Source organism: Gymnoscopelus microlampas (assembly GCF_963454915.1).
Source record: "Gymnoscopelus microlampas genome assembly, chromosome: 13".
In the NCBI taxonomy this organism is placed as follows: Eukaryota; Metazoa; Chordata; class Actinopteri; order Myctophiformes; family Myctophidae; genus Gymnoscopelus; species Gymnoscopelus microlampas.
Genome location: NC_139950.1, coordinates 42,606,078 through 42,625,872, shown reverse-complemented (window position 1 = coordinate 42,625,872; position 19,795 = coordinate 42,606,078). Strand labels below are relative to the sequence as shown.

The 19,795-nt window shown below is 42.2% G+C and overlaps 1 protein-coding gene across 2 annotated transcripts in view; it reads right to left on the bottom strand.

The window, feature by feature from the left end:
* Window positions 1-4,280: 4,280 nt before the first annotated feature.
* The window catches only part of macrod2 (mono-ADP ribosylhydrolase 2), an 839,875-nt gene continuing 824,360 nt past the window's right edge, over window positions 4,281-19,795 (bottom strand). For both annotated transcript variants that reach the window (XM_084075313.1, XM_084075314.1), the window contains exons 14-16: window positions 7,076-7,117; window positions 6,159-6,230; window positions 4,281-4,575 (exon numbers count right to left, since the gene is read on the bottom strand). In XM_084075313.1, the coding sequence (XP_083931439.1) occupies window positions 4,553-4,575; window positions 6,159-6,230; window positions 7,076-7,117 (137 nt within the window). In that variant the 3' untranslated portion in view covers window positions 4,281-4,552. The remainder of the gene's footprint in view (window positions 4,576-6,158; window positions 6,231-7,075; window positions 7,118-19,795) is intronic.

Below are 19,795 nucleotides of genomic sequence, written 5' to 3'. Positions count from 1 at the left end.
CTAATCTCCGACACCGTTGGCCCGCTCGCTCCGAAACTGTGCACACACACTCCCTGGATGCCAATTCAGAACCTCCGCCCCAAATCTTTCACATAGCCCTGTTATAGCGCCACCAGGAGGCCAATTTGTGCAAAACCCATTTACTCCTACAGATTTTATCCAAACGTCATGCAAACCGGTACACATTCTCTCTATAGTCATGTGATCAACACGGATCTGTCCGATTTTCCATATTCCATCCTCATTGGCTAAGGTTGGCTTCCAAAGTTTGCAGGATTGGTCCGTTGTGAACAAAATGCCTCAAATCATGAACGCAGCTTTCGATTTCCGTGAAATTTCACACCCACATTCCCACTAGGCCGAGGAAGAAATGACACCCCTTTCACATTGGCCTATTATAGCGCCACCAGGAGGCCACAATAACGTACCTGACATGGCGGAGACCTGTGCTCCGAGGAGCACTTTTTCTAGTTTTCTTTAAATGTATTATTTAAGTAAAATAAATCTAAAAACATAATCAAAAAATGTAGGATATTAATGTATTAGGGAATAAAATCTTCCCATTGACTTGAATGGGAAAATGCGCCCAAGCATTTTTCTCTCTGAAACCGTAAGGGACAGTTAACACACTTGGAAGAGAGGTTCACTGTCCAATGGCCTATACAGGATTTTTATTTTACACAGACCACTTTAAGGTTCGGCGTATAACTCTTGAACGGTAGGTCGTAGAATCAAAATTGATTTGTATATGGAACGTCCAATCAATCCCCAATTTGAATCACATGTTGAGGGTCGTGTAGGCATACTCAACGAAGCGCCAAAAGCATTTCCACTTTGACTCATATGGGGCGTCACATATGCGCAAAATATAGCCATTTGATGTAAAAACAAGATTTTTGGGGGGATCAATCCCCTCAAATTGAAATACACATGATCTCAGGAGTGATGTGACAATGTAATTGGTTAGCAAAATTAGTGGGAGGGGCCGATTTCTTAAAATCTAAACACAGGATCCGATCAGCACCAAATCTGAATCGCACGTTGCATGACCTCCGACGCTATTTCTCCCATCGTATTCCTCAGGTTCCGGCGGCCGCACCCCACGACCCCGCGTGTCGGGATAGCCACACTTGCAATTTCCCGAAATTGCGCCTTTCCAGTTCTCTCTTTCTCGTTATTCTCTAATATCTCTCTCTCTCTCGCCCAAATATATGCTGTAAACACTCCCAGACAAACAAACTGTTACTAAAAAGCACTCTAAGTATCAACAGAAAGTAGAAAAAGGAGAGACAGGTCAGCGAACTCAACGTAAGGAGGGGAAGCAACAATGGTCAATTTGGTCAACAATGGGCCACCAAATCCGGAGTTCTTGCTCCGACAAAACCAAAAAAGGGAAAACATATACTCAAAAGAAGCCAGAAAACTACCAGACCCATTTTCCCAAAAGAAAACAAGTCATCAATGAAAACACAAAGTAACTTGAGATATTAACATAATCAAATCGAACACAAAACAAGGTCACAGCATGGGCACTGCTGCTGGGACAAAGGCAGAAGTGAGTCTCTGTATGTAGGCCAGGTCAGGAACATGAGTCAGAGAGAGAGAAAATGTTACAGAGAAACAAGTGACAGGCATTACTTAGGTGCGCTTCCTCCACAAAATGCTATATCTCACTATTTGATTAGTTATGCAGTTTAACAGTTTACTATATTCAAGTGCACATTTTATTAATATCATCCTAGACCTTTTCATGAACTCTGCAGTCAAATGAGCTGTAGTACCATGTTTTTATTTTTTATGATTATGTCAGTATGACAGTATCTTGGTCAGTGTCATGGTCAGTACCATGTCAGTAGCCCTGTCACAGGGATGCCTAAAAGCCCTGTGACATGGTAACAAACATACTGGTGAAAGATTATATAAAAAAAACGTTTAATTGAAAAGATTACACAGTATGACTAACTAAACATAAAAAACACTTAATTGTATTTGTATTGTATATATATGAGCTGTGAAAGTGTGAAAATCTGGAAAATCAGTTTTCAGAAACCAATAATTCAATAAACCGTAGTTCATAAAAAAAAAAAAAAGAGGTTGCGCATCAACAATGAGTTGATGCAGTGGAGTGCTAGACCCAAATTTCCACTTTTTTTATTGGCCCACACCATAAACGAACGCTTACGCGTTTTGGCTATGATGAAGGCTCATAGCCGAAGCGCGTAAGCGTTCGTTTATTGGTGTGTGGCAATAAAAAAAGTGGAAATGTGAGTACATTGTCCTCCATTGATTTGACATTTTTGATGTGCTACCTTTTTGGGATTTCTTTTAGTTCCTAAACTATTTGGTCAGTCCAAGTAAATTGCCTTTCATCTCCTTTCATATGAAATGGAAAAGCCTTTATTTTGAGTCATAGTAGTCTCTAAGAGTTATAAAGAGACTTCTTCCATTCCATGTTTTATATCCTACCCACCAAGAGCCTAAGCGACCTCATAAGTGATATGTTTCACAAAGTGATACATATTAGAGGCACTCCAGACAAGATTTCCCTTAAAGACCACAGTCAGCTTTGTTCTGGACAGCCGGGTGAGGCTTTGATAATAAACTGTGTGGCCTCCCTCTGGTTTGTAACCATTAGAGAGTTTTTCAGACGGCGGTAAGGCCTGTGGGGTTAGAGGAAGCCCCCTGTCTGACAGATATCCCGTCTCATCTGATATAGAACAGAGCTCTAAGGGCACGAAGTCCGTGTGCTGGAGATCACAGGGCTGTCTAATTGACACAGATGTCAGACTATCTGACCACACTGCTGTTACACCAGCTAGAATACACATCTCTAAAGGCTTATCACTCTAGAGTAAATAAGACAGGGGGGCTCAGACGTTACTTCCACCTTAAACTTTATTAGTCAGTTTCATTGTTGTTTTAGCAAAGCAAACATCAAAGTATGAAGGCATCATTTCATAGAACTGTAATTCAACTGATGTTTAGTATGGCACCACTGAAGAGAATTCATGAATCATAAGAGTACTTGAAAGTAAAGAAATCCAAAAGCTTTTGGCTAGTAAAACAACCCAGAAAAATCAAGGTATCAGCTATTACATAAAGTTACAAATCATTTGCAAGCAATAACACAACCAAGACTTTGCACTTAGACCACCTCCATATGTCTGTGGTTGATGTTTGATATGAAATAAGGCAGATATTATTTTCATACAGTTATAGACAATCTGGTTAAGAGAAAAGAGGGCTAGAGGGAGTAAGCCGATTTATACTTTGTTGTGTGCCGGCGCTCCATGCCAAAAAATATCCGATCTATAAGCTCACAACACGTTGCATTGCCACACATTGTGAAATGTAGATTGTCTATTGTTGGCTCGCAACACCAGTGCGCAACAACATATAAATCAGGCTGTACATTTTACGGTAATTCTGTTTGTGTTGTTGAAGTTCAAAACAACTCTCGCATGCACTGATAACAGCAAAGAAACACAAGAGAAATAGTAAAAGAAATACATAATACATTTTGTCTTAACACTCGGATCCTCTGCAGTGGGTGTTGATGTTCAGTTTAATGTTAAGGAGGTTAAGCTGCAGATACACCTGACGTGATCAGTGATGATGTGATCAGTGATGTTCAGTGAGACCAGCATCCTGAGAGACGCTGTGTATCGAAGCACTAGTGTCTTGCACATGGACTTCGGTCTGAATTGACACTTTGTCGTATGGCCGCGTCACAGGTCAGAAAGGAGTGATTTTCATCACTCATCTTTGGAGAGCGACACAGCCCGTACGACAACATATAAATTAGGCTCTAAGCAACAGGACTAGAATAACAGCGGCGTATAAGAGAACATGGCAGGTGTCAGTGTTGCGCTTAATAGAAGCTTACAGATGCTGTTTGTTGTTTGTTGTCAGGTATTCCACTGTTGAATGTCATCACAGCAACAGTGATGACATCTAATGGGTGTGAATTAAAATAACCCCCCCCAAAAAACTAAAACTAAAACTAAATAAACACACACACAAAAACTAAGCAACAGGTTGATGTTAAGCATCAGCCAGCCTGTAGTGTCAATTGTCTGGGTGCTGGGGATGTTATCTTGTATTAGAAAGGTCCCTTTGATAGCTTCATCATGCTCTCGCACTGGGTATATGCCAAATAAATACACCGAATCTGGTTGAACTCATCTCACCCAGTTGACAATAATGTTGGATGACTCTAACACACAGTGAGGTATGGCTCTTCTTTTTGTCAGCTTGATATGTTCAAGTCCTATAGTAAGTTTATTTTTTTCCTCTTTTTTTTTTTTTTTACATATATATATACATATATACGTACATATTTAAGGAATGATGGGTCTCATGATAAATTTCATAACAAAGATTCAACGTATAAGGAGTCAATGAAATGGGGGTGTGATGTGATGTTGGTTTGCCTGGGCCAGTCTCAGAGTCCATACTACCATAGCGTAGCTTCCTCTGAGGCTGGGACACGGTGGGCCTTCACACAGTTTGCTGGCTGTCAGTTGAGGTTGATTGTCCGTCCCTCAGCCGGTCATTCTATCTTCTCCACAGTTTCTGGATGGAAAACAAACAGGGCTTTATTCGTTTTCTTATTTCAGCACCAGATGTAGCAGGTTCTTTGGAACCTGTAATCTCTTTTTAATATATCTATTTTTAATAATTCAAAGGGGAAAAACATTTATTTTCCCCTTATTTGCAGATTGTTTTCCCAGATTGTTTGTAACCTGAGTAAGGCCTGAGTTATACTTAATTGTGTGTGGGTGTTGCACACCGAAAGTATGCGATCTGCAAGCTCACAATGTGCCGCAGCACGCCGCATTGTGAGCTTGTAGACATGCTATTTTCGGTAAGCAACACCGGCGTGCAAAAAAGTATACTGTAAATCCCCCTTAAGAGAACCGTGACCGGAGATTTTGTGTTCACCTCATAAAACCCTGGATCTTGGCTGCAGTGTGTACATCACTGAACGTAACTGTTTATTGCTGCTCGTATCACTCTAATATCACCCTGTCTCTTTCACTCAGAAATATCGCTCTGAAAAAAAAAACAAAGCTGCGCTGGTGGTAAAATAAGACGCGAGGCGAGCGCCAAAACATAACAGTGGGTGTCTGTTGTGTCGGCTGTGTTACATCTGTGACACTGATTTTAACAATACTATATGTGTTACCCGGTTCTCTTATGCCTCATCTCCGCTGATCCAAATAGTTGTTTGACATCATGCCTTGCCTTCGCTGGCGCCGTCTCCGGTTGTTATTTAAGCACTTCTTTCCTACACCAACCATTTGCCTCTGCCAAGTTGTTTTATATGCTGCCACTAGCAGACAAAGAATAAGAAAGAACAAGACAGGCTAGCAGCCTGTCCTATTCTCTCGAAACCGACAATCTGTTCACAACAGTTTGCTTAATGATTTTCCTTTTGCAACCTGGAAGCTGCACATAGCTCAATCGCATCCTCACACACGATCCAGAGTGAGACAGAAATGTTGTAGCCTCCGCTGTGAAGATGCACACATTCAAATGATATGCTTTCGTATATAGCCTCTATGGAGAGACCCCGAAGATAACAACACGGTTGTTATCTTTAGATATCTCCTTATCAAATATGATTTATCAGCATGATTGTTGCCCCTGCAGTCTTGCGTATAGGCCTCCATGTTAAAATAATATGCATTGCACGCTTGATTTATTAAACAGCCTGATCGTTGAGTTTGCGGGTAATTCATCACACTCAATCTCCAAAGACACGCTGACAAGTTTAGACCAAAATATCAGGGTCATTGTTGCGCACCGGAGATGGGGGAGAGCGGATTTACAAATGCATTTGGCCCTGGAGGAGCACGCACAGTACAAACCGCCTGCCTACATGCCCCTATAGAGAGAGACAGGGATGCGGGGGGGGGGGGGGGGGGGGAGAGAGAGAGAGAAAGAGAGAGAGAGAGAGAGAGAGAGAATGGGATTTAGAAAGTAGAAAAGAGGCAGGGTGGAATGTGAAACACTAGTGGATCTCGGTATCGCGCTCCGCCGCGCTGGGGGTTCTCTTGCTGGAGTGAATTTTAACTCAGCAGCTGTGGCCACTAATAAGAATGCACAGGGATGTGTGTGTGTGCTTGGGGAGTGTGCGCACGTTGGGTTGGTACCTTTGGACTGAACGCTGTCGGTTGGAGTTGAATCAGATTCTTGCGAGCCCTCAACCTGGTCATTCACTTCCACTAGAGAGGAGAGGAGAGGAGAAGAGAGGAAGAGGAGGATAAGAGAATAGTGGAGAGGAGAGAAGTCAGTAGAGGTTAGAAAAGGAGAGGCAATAACACTGAGTGAAGAGTAACGCTCTGAGCAGGAGGTGGGATAAGTTCACACAGAGGGTTCTTACTCCCTCATCACTTACAGATGAATATCTGCTTTCCTAAATCAACCCTCTTTCCCTGTCAAAGCTTCCACAGTATATATTGAGTGTTAATTTAGCACGGAAACTCTCAGAGTTTGAAATTAAAGCTGCAATCCATAAGATTTACGTCCAACCTGGGACTTAAAACCTTGGGTGTCCCGCATGAGTGCTGAGTTAAGAGGTAAAGCCTGTTTGGTCAGGGGAGATGTTACTCTTTGGGCTTCATGCGATACCTCTTGTCGACCAGTAGTGGTCCTATACTGGACCACAGGATAATACATATCTCATTGGAGGAGCAGGGAGACCACCTACAATACCACAACTGTGTCAGTTATGTATATTGTATTTACATACTCAGCATACAGTATGGTTATAGCAACATTTTATTAACAAACAAAAAAAAGATTGCAGCTTTTAACGCAGAAATCCTATGACTGAAATCCAAATTGACTGAACAAAAAAAACTAAGAAATGTTCTGGGGTTCACTTTGAGGATGTTGGCAGGTGTATGTTTTTCAAAAGAAATATCCACTGTTGTGCAGAAGAAAAAGGGCAGAAGGCAGTGGAAAACGAATCCTCTGCGAATCTGTACTGTAGATCTTTAGTTCTCTGGCCTTCAGTGCTGCCTCAGGATAACTAGATCGCAGAGAGTACTTAATAGAGGAAACTCACCACCACCATTGCTGGTGCTGCTCTCATTCACGTCAGAGTTATCTGTAACATAAAAGAAGATATGGATTCGGACGTCATTCAATTTTTAACAAGGGGGATTCCACAGTGCATCAGCTTAGATAGGCATGGTCTGGTGCTTCTCGGCAGTGGTGGAAAAAGTACTCAAATGTTTTACTTTTAAGTAAAAGTATCAATTCTGCAACGTAGAAATACTCTGTAACAAGTAAAAGTCCGGAATTCAAAATGTACATGAGTAAAAGTACAAAAGTATTGCTATCAAAATGTACTTAAAGTACCAAAAGTAAAAGTACAAAAATCTTTGAAAATGTTGTGAGCTTGTAGATCTGCTACTGTATATTCAAATAGCCTAGATATAAAATAGGGCTAAAGTGGTTAATGTATGTTTTATAATATAATGATTTATATCTGCAAAGTAACTAATAACTCCAGTTTTCATATAACTGCAGTGGAGTAAAAGTACAATATTTGGATCCGAGATGTAATGGAATAGAAGTAAAAGTGTTGGAAATTGGAAATACTCAAGTAAAGTAAAAATACCTCACAATTGCATTTAAGTGCAGTACTTAAGTAAATGTACTTAGTTACTGCTTCTCAGGTGCAGGACGCAGCAGCAAAACAGGGAATATTTTGATGTTAGTACAGCTTCATCAGTGTCAAGCCAGAGTCCTTGACTCCGATGAAGACATACTGTACTAACATGTATGCACCAGAAATGAAGGCCTTAACTGTCCATGCACTCCAGTGAATTTCCCCCTGTTTTCTCATTAAACCTTCATTTCCCTTTTTCAGAGGCAGCTGGTGAGGGAATTGATAAAGGAGTTTAAGCGGTATTGGAAGTTTTATTGATTAGGCCTTTTGTGCTATTGCCTTGCTATTTAAAGTGGAAACGTTAGGGTGTTTTACGAAAATGCATTGAATTTGTTACAGTCATGTGTTATATAAGTTTTTAGCTTAAGAAAAATCACTAATATTTCTCTCTGCTCTTTTCTCTGTTGTGTTTTTCAGCTGCAATGATAAATGACCCGTTCTGGCTGCTGCTTTCTTAAGTCTCATAATTAAACATAAACAAACTGCTTCACAATGGTGCTGGTTAACTCAGATATTTGCTAATGTAACTAAGTACATGTAAATGTACTTAGTTACTTTCCACCACTGGCATTGGGTACCATTGTTATAGCCTTTGGCATGACTCAGCCGGGAATCCCGACCTCCCAGTGTCTCAGAGCGGACACTCTTAACCACAAGGCCACTGAGCTGAGAATATCGAGGAGAGACTCAATATTATTGTCAGTCTGGTGAATTTCCATCAACGAGGTATCAACACAAGAATATCCAAAAAACGCCACAAAAAAAACAATAACAACTGCTAGCCAATGGAAGTGATGCCGAGCGTCTTACCAGAACTTCATAATTCCCTACAGTGCATTTACGTTCGCACCAAGCCGCGGCTGGTACTTAGCGCATCAAAGTTTCTCACGCCTGGAAATTCATTGCCTTCCTAACGAGTCCTACTTCGAAAAGCAACAAAACAAATGTGAGAAGGGAGAGCGATGCATGCAAAATTAATTACAGACTGCCGTCGGTCTGAGGCAACATGAGACTACCCCCCCCATTCTCCTCCCTCCCTTTCCCCCCCTTTCTATCCTCTCTTTTACCTCTGCAGACACAGAACCCCTTCCTGCTTCCTCCTCACTCCCACAACACACCAACACGCTGCCCCCCCCCCCCCACACACACACACAACAATAATCACCCAAACAAAGCACAGCCATAAAAACAACCTGTCTCCCCAGGCATGCAGCCTGGCAATGATGTAAACAAATACAGCTCCTTAGGAATGTTCGAAGAAAGTGTATAATTCAAAATGCTTTCTCTGTTCTGTATCTATAGCAGCGAGTCTGTTCTCAAAGACTGAGCTGTTTCACCAGATGTCGCTGGGCAATACAGGCCGCTGCATTTTCTTTTTTGTGTTTTTTTTTACATTGTTTTTGGATGCATGCGCCCGTTCGTTCTGTGGGAGCACTTGACAGGAACAGATCCTGGGTCGGCCAACGCTTACGATCCTCGCAATTCCAAACTGAAGGGTGGGTGCTCTGGAGAGGACATGAATTACGAATGCATTTCCAACATAAAACTTTTTTTTCATCTGCTGAAATGCAGCCCTCTGGAATGGAATCCGCTCTGTGGCAACAGCAGGGCCGCAGGAAACAATGACGCGTGGGGGAAAGACGATGCAATGATTCCATTTCTCCTCCTGTCTCGTCTTGCTCTAAGACACAGAGCCAGCCACGGGAGAGAAAATCGCTGTTCAATGCCCTCTGTGTCATTCGATGCGATCAAAAGAAGCATATTTGTTACCCAATTCCTATCTTTTTGCTCTGCGAGATGTTGTGTGATAACTCGACAAGAATAATAGGTTTACAGCACGTCTCAAGCCAGGATATGTATCAAGCATGCATTGCACACTGACATGATGTGTCATGCATTAACAGGTTTCCACGTGTTTACCGCGCTACGGACATTAAAGACGCGTGCAGTGTGTCTAATGTTGTGCCTCGTGTTGGAACAGAGGCAAATACAGCCCTTTTAAATGAGCTACGCAATAGAATCCTGAGTGTTAATTTCACCCAGAGAGTTCACAAATGGAACCAAATGGACCCCTAGGATCCATTTGGTTCCAGGGACTCATTTGGTTCCAAGGGGTTAAATTAACTCTCAGGATTTTACTGTGCGACGTGGCAATGTGTTGCAGCGGGAGCTCATTGTAGCACTGGCCTCATTCCAGACGCTCCTTTCTTTTCTGTCTCTCGCGCTCTCCCAGGTAAATCACATCAAAGCCTGGGAGCTACGGTGGCACCTTCTCCTCCTAATATCCAGCACTGATCAAAACAAACCAAAAGAAAAGCACAGAATTCCAATTGATCGAAGCCCCCAGCCCCCAGCCCCAGCCTATCCCCTCTTGCCTGCCTGGGAGCAGTTAATATGACCCCTGTGTGCTGGCTGACAGTACAAGGGCTCCATCATTTAAGGTAGGGGGACGTGTGAGTGTGGTGGCGTAACAACACATAAACAAGATGGAGGGAGAGAGAGAGAAACAGGCCCCTGTCAAGGTCCCGTGGAAGGGGAGGCATGGTCCACAGAGAGCTGAGTGGAGTGGAGAAGAAAAACAAGTTGGACCAATGTGACTCCCCCGGCAGCAATATACAGACGGCTTTTACTCCAGTGGTTCTCAGACTGGACCGCAAGGAACTCATTGAGTCTTTGAGGGGGCTCCTGGGGGCATCCCTAAAAATAAAGAATCAATTGTACAATTTGTACATTTTTATGTTCCAGTTAGTAGAAGATAGGAATGACACACACACATGCGCACACGCACGCACGCACGCACGCACGCACGCACGCACGCACGCACGCACGCACGCACGCACACGCACACGCACACGCACACGCACACACACACACACACACACACACACACACACACACACGACAATTTGAGTGTATTCGAGTTGTTTAATGCCAACCAGATGGCGGCTGGTATTAAATCTATGGTGCCCTTTGCCCCACCATCTCTGCGTAAGTGCCCTTGAGCAAGGCACTGAACCCATATCAACAACTGCTCCAGGGGCTCTTTGACTTCTCTGAAGAAACGCAGTATGTATGGGGGTTTGTGTGTAGGAGGGACATATGAAAAGACTCATTTCAATTGCCTTGTGTACACTGACAATAAAGTATACTTCATATTCTTCATTTAGAGACATCCTGAGAAGCATTCCTTTCTACTAAGGTTCTCATGGCAAAAATGATGTGCACTAATTGTTAGTGCACATCATTTGTTAGTGACTAACGATCCTAAGCTTGGGGGTACTTAAGCACATCATAAGACGGCCATAGCACCCCCAAGGTACAGTACATGCACAGTATGTTGTGTATTATATACGTTATGTAGAGTTAATTTGTATCATTCGTCTGATGCGCTGGTGATGTAGATCTAGCAACCAACAGCGGTGGTGAGGTTTCTGTCGCTGGCTGACTGTAATGATTATTTTGTATTGCTGTGTGTGTTCCACATATCTCATGTGGTAAAAACAACATGAGAATCTACTCTGGAGTTGTATTACCAAAGCTACATTTTCCAAATATAGGCATAAACAACGTAACATCGTAAACATTTAGTATTGCCTACACAGTCATAGCTGTAGTGCTATGGCTATTTGTTGAACCGGTGTGATACGTGTGATTGTGGTCAGAGGCAGACAAGATGAAAGTATTTTTTCAGTGGATTCAGGAAAATTAACAACCCTTGAATTTAAAACACACCTTTTTATCGGATATTCTGTTATTATAAACCGTATAGCCTATTCGGTCCGTTATCCAGGGAACAACATAATAGACTGCAGACAGAAGGCCTTCTGTGCCTGCTGTCAGCAGCTTGAAACTCTCCTACAAGGAGCAGATTCACATCAGCAGTGCATCAGACGAATTACACAATTTACTCTACATAACGTATATAATACACAACATACTGTACATGTACTGTACCTTTCTTGGGGGTGCTTTTGGGGTGCTACGGCCTTCTTATGATGTGCTAAAGCACCCCCCAAGCTACCCTCTAGCGCCACCTATGTCCGGTTACCTAAAACAGCATAAAAAAGCCGGTATTACTGGCATGCCACCGGCATCGGCGACATGTCGGCAACTTAGGGGGCATGCCAGCGGCATAGGCACAAGCATGGCATTGGCTATTCAAAAATAGCAGATATACAAACTCATAGCGGGGGAACCGGTTTCTGTTACGGGAGAAGGTACATCAAGTGTTACAGTAGCAACCCCTGGGCTGCCGTGTGAATATGGTCAATAGTGGTAGAGAATACAAACCTCACAAATACACAACATAGATTATGTGTGGGTGGTGGTGACAGACTAGCCGTTAAATGAAATGATGAGGCTAATAAACTGTTTTTATAGACGGGAGAAGTAATGTCAAGGTAAGTTATATGTGGTAATATTTTGTATGATTCCATATCTATATCTAATTGATTTCCTAGGAGACCTATAGAGCAGAACTAACCAGCCATTTATTTATTTTCTACCTCCAAATAATTGTTGCGTTGGCTAAGTTCCCTGTTGCAACTAATTCATTCCACTGACATATTGAAAATCCTACCTTCAGTCTTTCTAAATACCCACCAAGCATCCTAATATACAATAAAGAGTCGCACGCATGCGTGGCTGTTTGTGTGTCTGCCTCTCCAAGTTTGTCTGTCTGGGTCTCCAACAAGTTAGGTCTCGCATGTTGCATGTTGCAGTTAGGTTCGACGTTCATTGCAACACGGGTGTTTGTATCGACTCTCTGCTGTCTCTGTCTCCAATGTGCGGGCCAGGCTACTAGACCGGAGTCCTGCGCAGCGGCTACACGGGAGGGCCGCGCAGCGGCCTGAACCTCTATACATGTAAAAATGTTTACTTACAGTACAGGTGACGTATTTATAAAGATTGTTATTTCAATTTGGCCAAAGCCAAGACAAGTAGACCACACCACCGGACATGCACACAAACAGCCAGTATGTCAATGTGTGTGTGTGTGTGTGTGTGTGTGGGGGGGGGGGGGGGGGGGGGTGCTATCCAGTATCCAGATTTGACCCCTTCAGTATAGCTTCACCACGGAACACCATGTGCAGCTTAATTCACAAATTATAACTTACTATTGATAGCTTAGGAAATTCCAAAAATCTCCCACCAACATTATTATGCTGTGGGAGCTGTGGTTCGTAATGGTATTACCGGTTTTACGTGAGAGACTGTGTTCCTCTTCACAGGAGCAGAATTCAGCGGGGGAGAAGTTTTAATATTTATTATTGCTAAAACTTTCCTGAATGAAAAGTTTCTCAACCGCAGTTGGAAGCCTGTGATGAGCTCCTTGATGTAGGCTGTGTAGTCTACACAGCCGCCTCAGTCTGTCAGAAGTTCAGTGAAAACAACTTGGAGAAAAAATCCAACTCATTGGGAGGGGGGGGGGGGCATGTGCTCATATTGTGTGTGCGCACGCTCGCATATGCACACATGCATGCACATCAGAGAGAACGAGACTGGAAGGAAGAGAATTGGGCATAAGTCATCATCATATGCAGACAACCAGAAAATTACCTCCCACACCTTCCATTCATTTATAAGACAAGCCCATAGTTAGGCTTTCCTTGGTCAGCAGTGTTAATATACTGAAACCACAATATTCAGCCATGCCAGAAATACCGGGTTTTCGAAAGGGAAGAAAAAAAGGCAGGGTCCGATTTTGATGTGACGTATGTTAAGTGAAATGCATCTGATCAACTCTGCCTTCGACCGCTACGGTTCATCATCTTTGTTTCCCTGACTGACTGAAGACATGCATTTGTTGTCATCAGTGCCAGCGCGTCGCTGCTAGGCACCTTTTTAATGTCGCTGTCAGTCCAGTTTATAGTCAGCCCATAAGGGAGCCAGGCTCACTGGGTCGCCCACACAGCAGCATGGGAACTGTCTGCTTAATGTCTCAGACAGGCGCCTGGGGCGGAACAGTGGGAGCCTTTGGTCCCAGAGCTACCTCACAGCACCGGGACATCTCACTGCCTTTTATACTATCTCTCTTTTGGAGGAGAGGTGGAATAGGAAGAAGAAAAAAAAAATCAATGGAGGTATGGAAGTGTGTCCCACATGGGTGCCCCGGCACTGTTTCAGTACCTCGGGGGAATTTCCTGTCTGATCTCTGAACCATGAGCTGAGCTGGCCCGGCTGTTTCTGAGCTCTCCAGGGCTCTGCTGGTGTCTGCAAACGCGGGTCCTTGATCCCAGGTGTCCAGCTGCTCTCACCCAAACAATGGGGCAGAGCTTATCACAACCTCTCTCCGTCCAAGGCTACTTGATTTAATTAAAGTCTAGACACCCTGCATGCGATCAACTAAACACTAGGCTCCGTGCAGACACATCACTGCTAAAGGCCTGCCCAAATTCTGGCTGAAAGAAATGCATCACAATATTTTTACACGTGTCGAATGATGCCGATGGCAATGTCTTTTTTCTCAGGTTCCATAAACAGTTTACATCGGCCCGAGTTGATCGACTATCTCATAAAAGTCGTTGGCCCTTGCTATTTTTCCGAGGTGCTCGCTCAATAGGACTTCATCTTGAGAGAAAGAGATAAGAAAACAATGTCGGTGTCCTTTCGAGCAGACGAGGGCAGAATTCATTTCAGAATGAGGGCTGGATGTTCTATGGAGGACTTAACCCATTAAGACCGGGAACGCACCTCTGTGTCATTTTAGCTTTCTTTGCCTATTCAAAAATAGCAGATCTATAAGCTCATAGCACGGCACCGAGTGCCGCGCTATGAGCTTGTAGATCTGCTATTTTAGAAAATCGTGATTTTTTTTCTCACAAATTGGGAAAAAAAATAAATAATTATATACTGTATATATATATATATATATATATATAGAGAGAGCGAACATTTTTAACTCAAATCTTTGCTTCTGGGGGGGCCCTAGAAGAACATATTTTGAGATGGGGGTCCGCGGCCAAATACATATCATTTTGGGGGTCCTTACATGAAAAAAGTCACGACTGATACTATAGCAACATAGGTTTAAAAAAAAGAAAATTGTTAGGATTTACAAGACATTTGTAGAATCCGCAGAAGCAAAGTTTTGCACAAATGTTCAAGATTTTTCAAAAAATAGCAGATCTACAAGCTCATAGCGCGGCACTCGGTGCCGTGCTATGAGCTTGTATATCTGCTATTTTTGAATAGCTAAAGAAATCTAAAATGACACAGATGAGTTCCCGGTCTTAAAGGGTTAAGCCGGACCCTTATGTGGGCCATGTATATTAAACAAGTAACAAAGAGCCCCTCATTGAACCTTGCATGGACTAATAGCCTCGGGGCCAATATTCCGACGGGCAGAGATAATTACAGACATCTCTTCTCGAGCAAAACAAGAGCGGGCGGGCCCTCAACAAGTGCCCGACCAAAAGAAACTAATGAGCTGGTAAATGCAGACAGAAGCCTATTTTCATATGTAAATGTTAAAGGTCGTAGTGCACGGCAGGAGAAATAGCTTAACTTGAATGAAGTGACACACTTAATCCATTAAGACCGGGAACGCGTCTGTGGAACCAGTTTAACCATTATTCTATACTAGGCTATTCAAAAAATATTCAAAAAATAGCAGATATACAAGCTCATAGCGCGGCACCGAGTGCCGCGCTATGAGCTTGTAGATCTGCTATTTTTTTTTAAATCGTGAAAAATGTGTGCAAATCTTTGAATATATATATATATATTTTTAAAGGGAAATATTTTGACTCAAATCTTTGCTTCTGGGGGGGGTCCCTATAACAAAATATTTTGAGATGGGGGTCCGAGGCCAAATACATATCATTTTGGGGGTCCTTGACATGAAAAAGTTTGAGAACCACTGATTATAGAAACATAAGTTTTTTTCAAAAAACTGTTAGGATTTAGAAGACATTTGTAGAATCCCCCAGAGGCAAAGATTTGAGTTACAAATGTTTTCTTTAAAAAAAACATATATGTTCAAAGATTTGCCCAAAAAAACCCACGATTTTTCAAAAATAGCAGATCTACAAGCTCATAGCGCGGCACTCGGTTATTTTTGAATAGCCAAAGAAATCTTAAAATGACACAGATGCGTTCCCGGTCTTAATGGGTTAAGAAGGAGAGGGGGAAAAAGGATTTTGGAGTAGGCAGCTCTCGATAGCAGTCAGTTTTCATTGCTGCGAGATGGTAACACTGTCTCACAATCTAAGCCAATTAAAGAGCGCTGAGCTGTGACCTGGAGACCGGAGAGAGATGAAAAACAAGCCTGTTTGGTAAAAAGTCTTCATCCAGTGTAAAAAACCAAGAGCCTTCATCAATATTCTGCCTTTCTTCCCCAGATGAAAAGAGCGAGGGCTTCTGGACACTAGGCGGTTATTCAGTGATGGGCAAGCTACTTGGAAAATGTAGCAAGCTACACTACTAGTTACTCTCGATTAAATGTAGCTCAACTACAACGGAAGCTATCGTCAGAGAAATGTAGTAAGCTACACTACAAGCTACATGGCAAAAGTAGCTAGCTACATTGACACTACTTTTTAAAAACATTTTTTTTATCAACTTCATGATCAAAAACAACTTTCCACCAAACAAATAGGCAGGCAAAAAATGCTCAGTTTGATTGTTTATTATAATGTGTGATGTCAAACAAAACTGACATTTTCAAATAATATTCCTATATATTCCTCATTTTGTAAGTAAAATCAATTGATCAATTTAGACTGTATTTAAATCCAAATAAATGTATATAAAAGATATGAATTATCAACACTGCTCTAGATCAGTTATTCTCAACGTTTTCAGGCCGTGACTCCCCAAAATAATCAAATTTGAACTGGGGACCCCTCAAAATAATCAAATTTGAACTGGGGACCCCTCAAAATAATCATATTTGAACTGGGGACCCCCCCAAAATAATCAAATTTGAACTGGGAACCCCTCAAAATAATCAAATTTGAACTGGGGACCCCTCAAAATAATCATATTTGAACTGGGGACCCCCCAAAATAATCATATTTGAACTGGGGACCCCCCACCCTGACAAGCACTTGGAATGTAGGAGTTGAGGCATTATTTAGTTTGACTTGGTTCCACAGATACAAATTGTGAAAATAGCAGATCTACAAGCTCACAATGCCACACAATGCGAAGCGTTGTGAGCTTGTAGATCAGCTATTTTCAAAATGTTTGCCTCTTTCTTATATTATTTGACTATTTGGCCAATATCTGACACAGTTTTTATAGTATAGTTTGTTGATTGTAATGGTCTACTTTTTATTAAAAAGGCCTTAAAAGTCCATAAATGGTCACTTCACTGTCATCTGGGGACCCCCCAAAAATCATGTGGGGACCCCCCTGGGGATACCGACCCACAGGTTGAGAACCACTGTTCTAGATGATCTTTTCCCCCTTATGTAGCCTACTGTATGTATTTATTTTAGTTTGCCTTTTCTTTTCCCCACCCCATACTGTTATTCATTTTCTGCCTAAAGTGAAAAATAGCAGCTATCTATTAGTTATCTGTTGACAAAAAAAGGGCATTGCATTGACTTGTGTGCTGTTTGGAAACAGTTGACAATGGTTATGTAAAGCTTTTCATCAGCTTATTTGGGGCTTATTTTTATAGACCTGGTTGCTTGTTTCTTTCGCACAATTTGGCAACACTGCTTCTAATGGCTAACAAAACTAGCTGGCTCCGTCTGTGATCATAGAGTTATAATATATCGTCTGTGAGCCATGCTCTGTGGCTGCTTTCAACAGCCATGGCTGGGACGGTGGATAGATCTTTCTGTCACTGTATGATCCATCTAAAAGTATCACACACAGCTGAAAAGTATTGCGGACACGTTATTATGGATCCCACTGCGCATCGCGGACGCGAACGGACTGATCTTCATGTGGTCTCTGTGTTTTGCTTTCCTTCCTGGTTTGGCATGCATGACCCGCCCTATGCTGACTCTGATTGGCCTACCCGTAATGTTCCTTACCCAATCGTGAGTCGTCATATCTAAACCAACCAATCACCTCCGTGGATTTCTTTTTTCTTCACAAAACTATTTTGCAGTCAACTTTTCTCCAGTGAGAGTAGCGTGTAGCGATGATGGACGTTACATCACTACTTGGGTCTAAAAATAGCTACACTACAGAAAACGCTACTTGGTTCAAAAGGAGCGACGCTACCGTCACGCTACTGGGAAATGTAGTTAAGCTATGTAGCGTCGCTACTTGTAGCTCGCTACTGCCCAACACTGCGGTTATTGTGGTCTCCTGAGGGTTTGGGTAACCTTGTGGAGGCGGCTCCATTATGCTGGCACAGATGCGGCCTGAAAAGGCCCCAGCTCATTACACAGGGCCGGGACATGCTTGACAAGACGACAAAACATGAAGTAATCTGAATGAGAGGAAAAAGAGAACAGACCACCATCTGGTCAGGACCGAGAGGTGGACTCTTGGAGACGTGAATTGGACATGAGTCAGAACAGTGCCATATAATTCTCATGACTGTGACTTCATTAGACAAAGGCAAACTTGTGACTTGACTTTAACTTATAGAAACATGACTCGTGACTTGACTTTAATTAAGAAATCATCAATGTCATAGTTTTTGTTCAGCCAGGCTGAAGGCCAAACCATCTAGAGCAGGATTTTGTCTGTACAGTCCGAGTGTATCAGTGACATCTTGACAGCAGATTTTGATTTAGTTTTAGTCATAGTCTTTTGAATAACATTCTGTTTAGTTTTAGTCGACTAAATATCATAAGATTATAGTTGACTAAATCTACAGTTGATTTAGTCGACTAAAATGTATTTAGGCGGACCTTGATGGCGTCGTAATGGCTGATTTTACACTTGGTTGCATGCTGAAAATAGCCGATCTACAAGCTCACAGCATGTCGCAGTGTGACGCGTTGTGAGCTTGTAGATCTGCTACTTTCAGAGCGCAACACCCCAGTGCAACCAAACATAAAATTACTTGTCTTTTAGTTCTACTGGATCTCTTCTCCACTCGTCCCTCCCTAACATTTTAGTCTAGTTTTTATTTGTTGACGAAATTGTCAGTATATTTAGTCTAGTTTTAGTCATCATAGCTTAGTTTTTATTTAGTTTTCGTCAGTGAAAAATGGTAGTCGACGAACATTTTTCTTCATAGTTTTAGTCGACAAAATCAACACTGGACTGTATGCATGTTCAGTGTGTCCGTCCCCTTCAAAGTTGACCAAACACAACTCACACTGCTACGTGCATTACATACAGAACCACCTCTGGCCATAGCTTAATGTTGCATGAACAACATGCCTCGTGAAGTGAAAGGCAAAGTGAGGGGGGAAGGTGGATCATTCTTGATGCACCTTGATGTTTTGGTATCTATTAGGTTTGGGCGTGCAACTATAGTTAACCAGGGGTGTTATGATGAAAGGGGTAATTTATACACAGCTTTGCATATATTTTACAGGTTAATTAAGGTGGAGACGCAGAGGTTCTATCTTGTCACTCTTCTGACGATTGTATTCAACTGCCAGAGTTGAATAAAATCATGTGGCTAATAAACTGCTTTTGCAGATAGAAGTAATCTCAAGATAAAGTTCTTATTCATGGCAATATTGTCATGATTCCATATCTAGTCATATTTAGCTAATTGATTAGAAAGGAGACCTTACACTATAGAGCAAAAATAATCTGCCAATTTTGATTATCAGAATCAGAATCAGGTTTATTGTCACATCACAGGTTTACAAGGTAAAAAAGTGGGTGAAATTCGTTTTTGTACATCACTCCCATCGCAACGTTAGATTCCGTAGAAGGAAGAGTGGGGAGAGAGAAGAAGAAGAGGGGTAGGGGGCAAGTGGGAAGGAGATTATTTTACTAAGTAAAAAAAAAAGTAAATAAAAAGTGCGAGTGAAAGTCCAACGTGTCCAAAAATACAAATACTCAAGTAAAGTACTACAGTTAATTAAAAAAAGGACCTAAGTACAGTACTCAAGTAAATGTACTTTCGTTACTGTCCACCCCTGCTCATATTGCACCAACCACCTCTAATTGTCTGAGGCTGTTGAGAGTCACACGAAGGTAAGAAAAATAGAGGGCAAAGCGAGACAAGAGAGAGAGAGA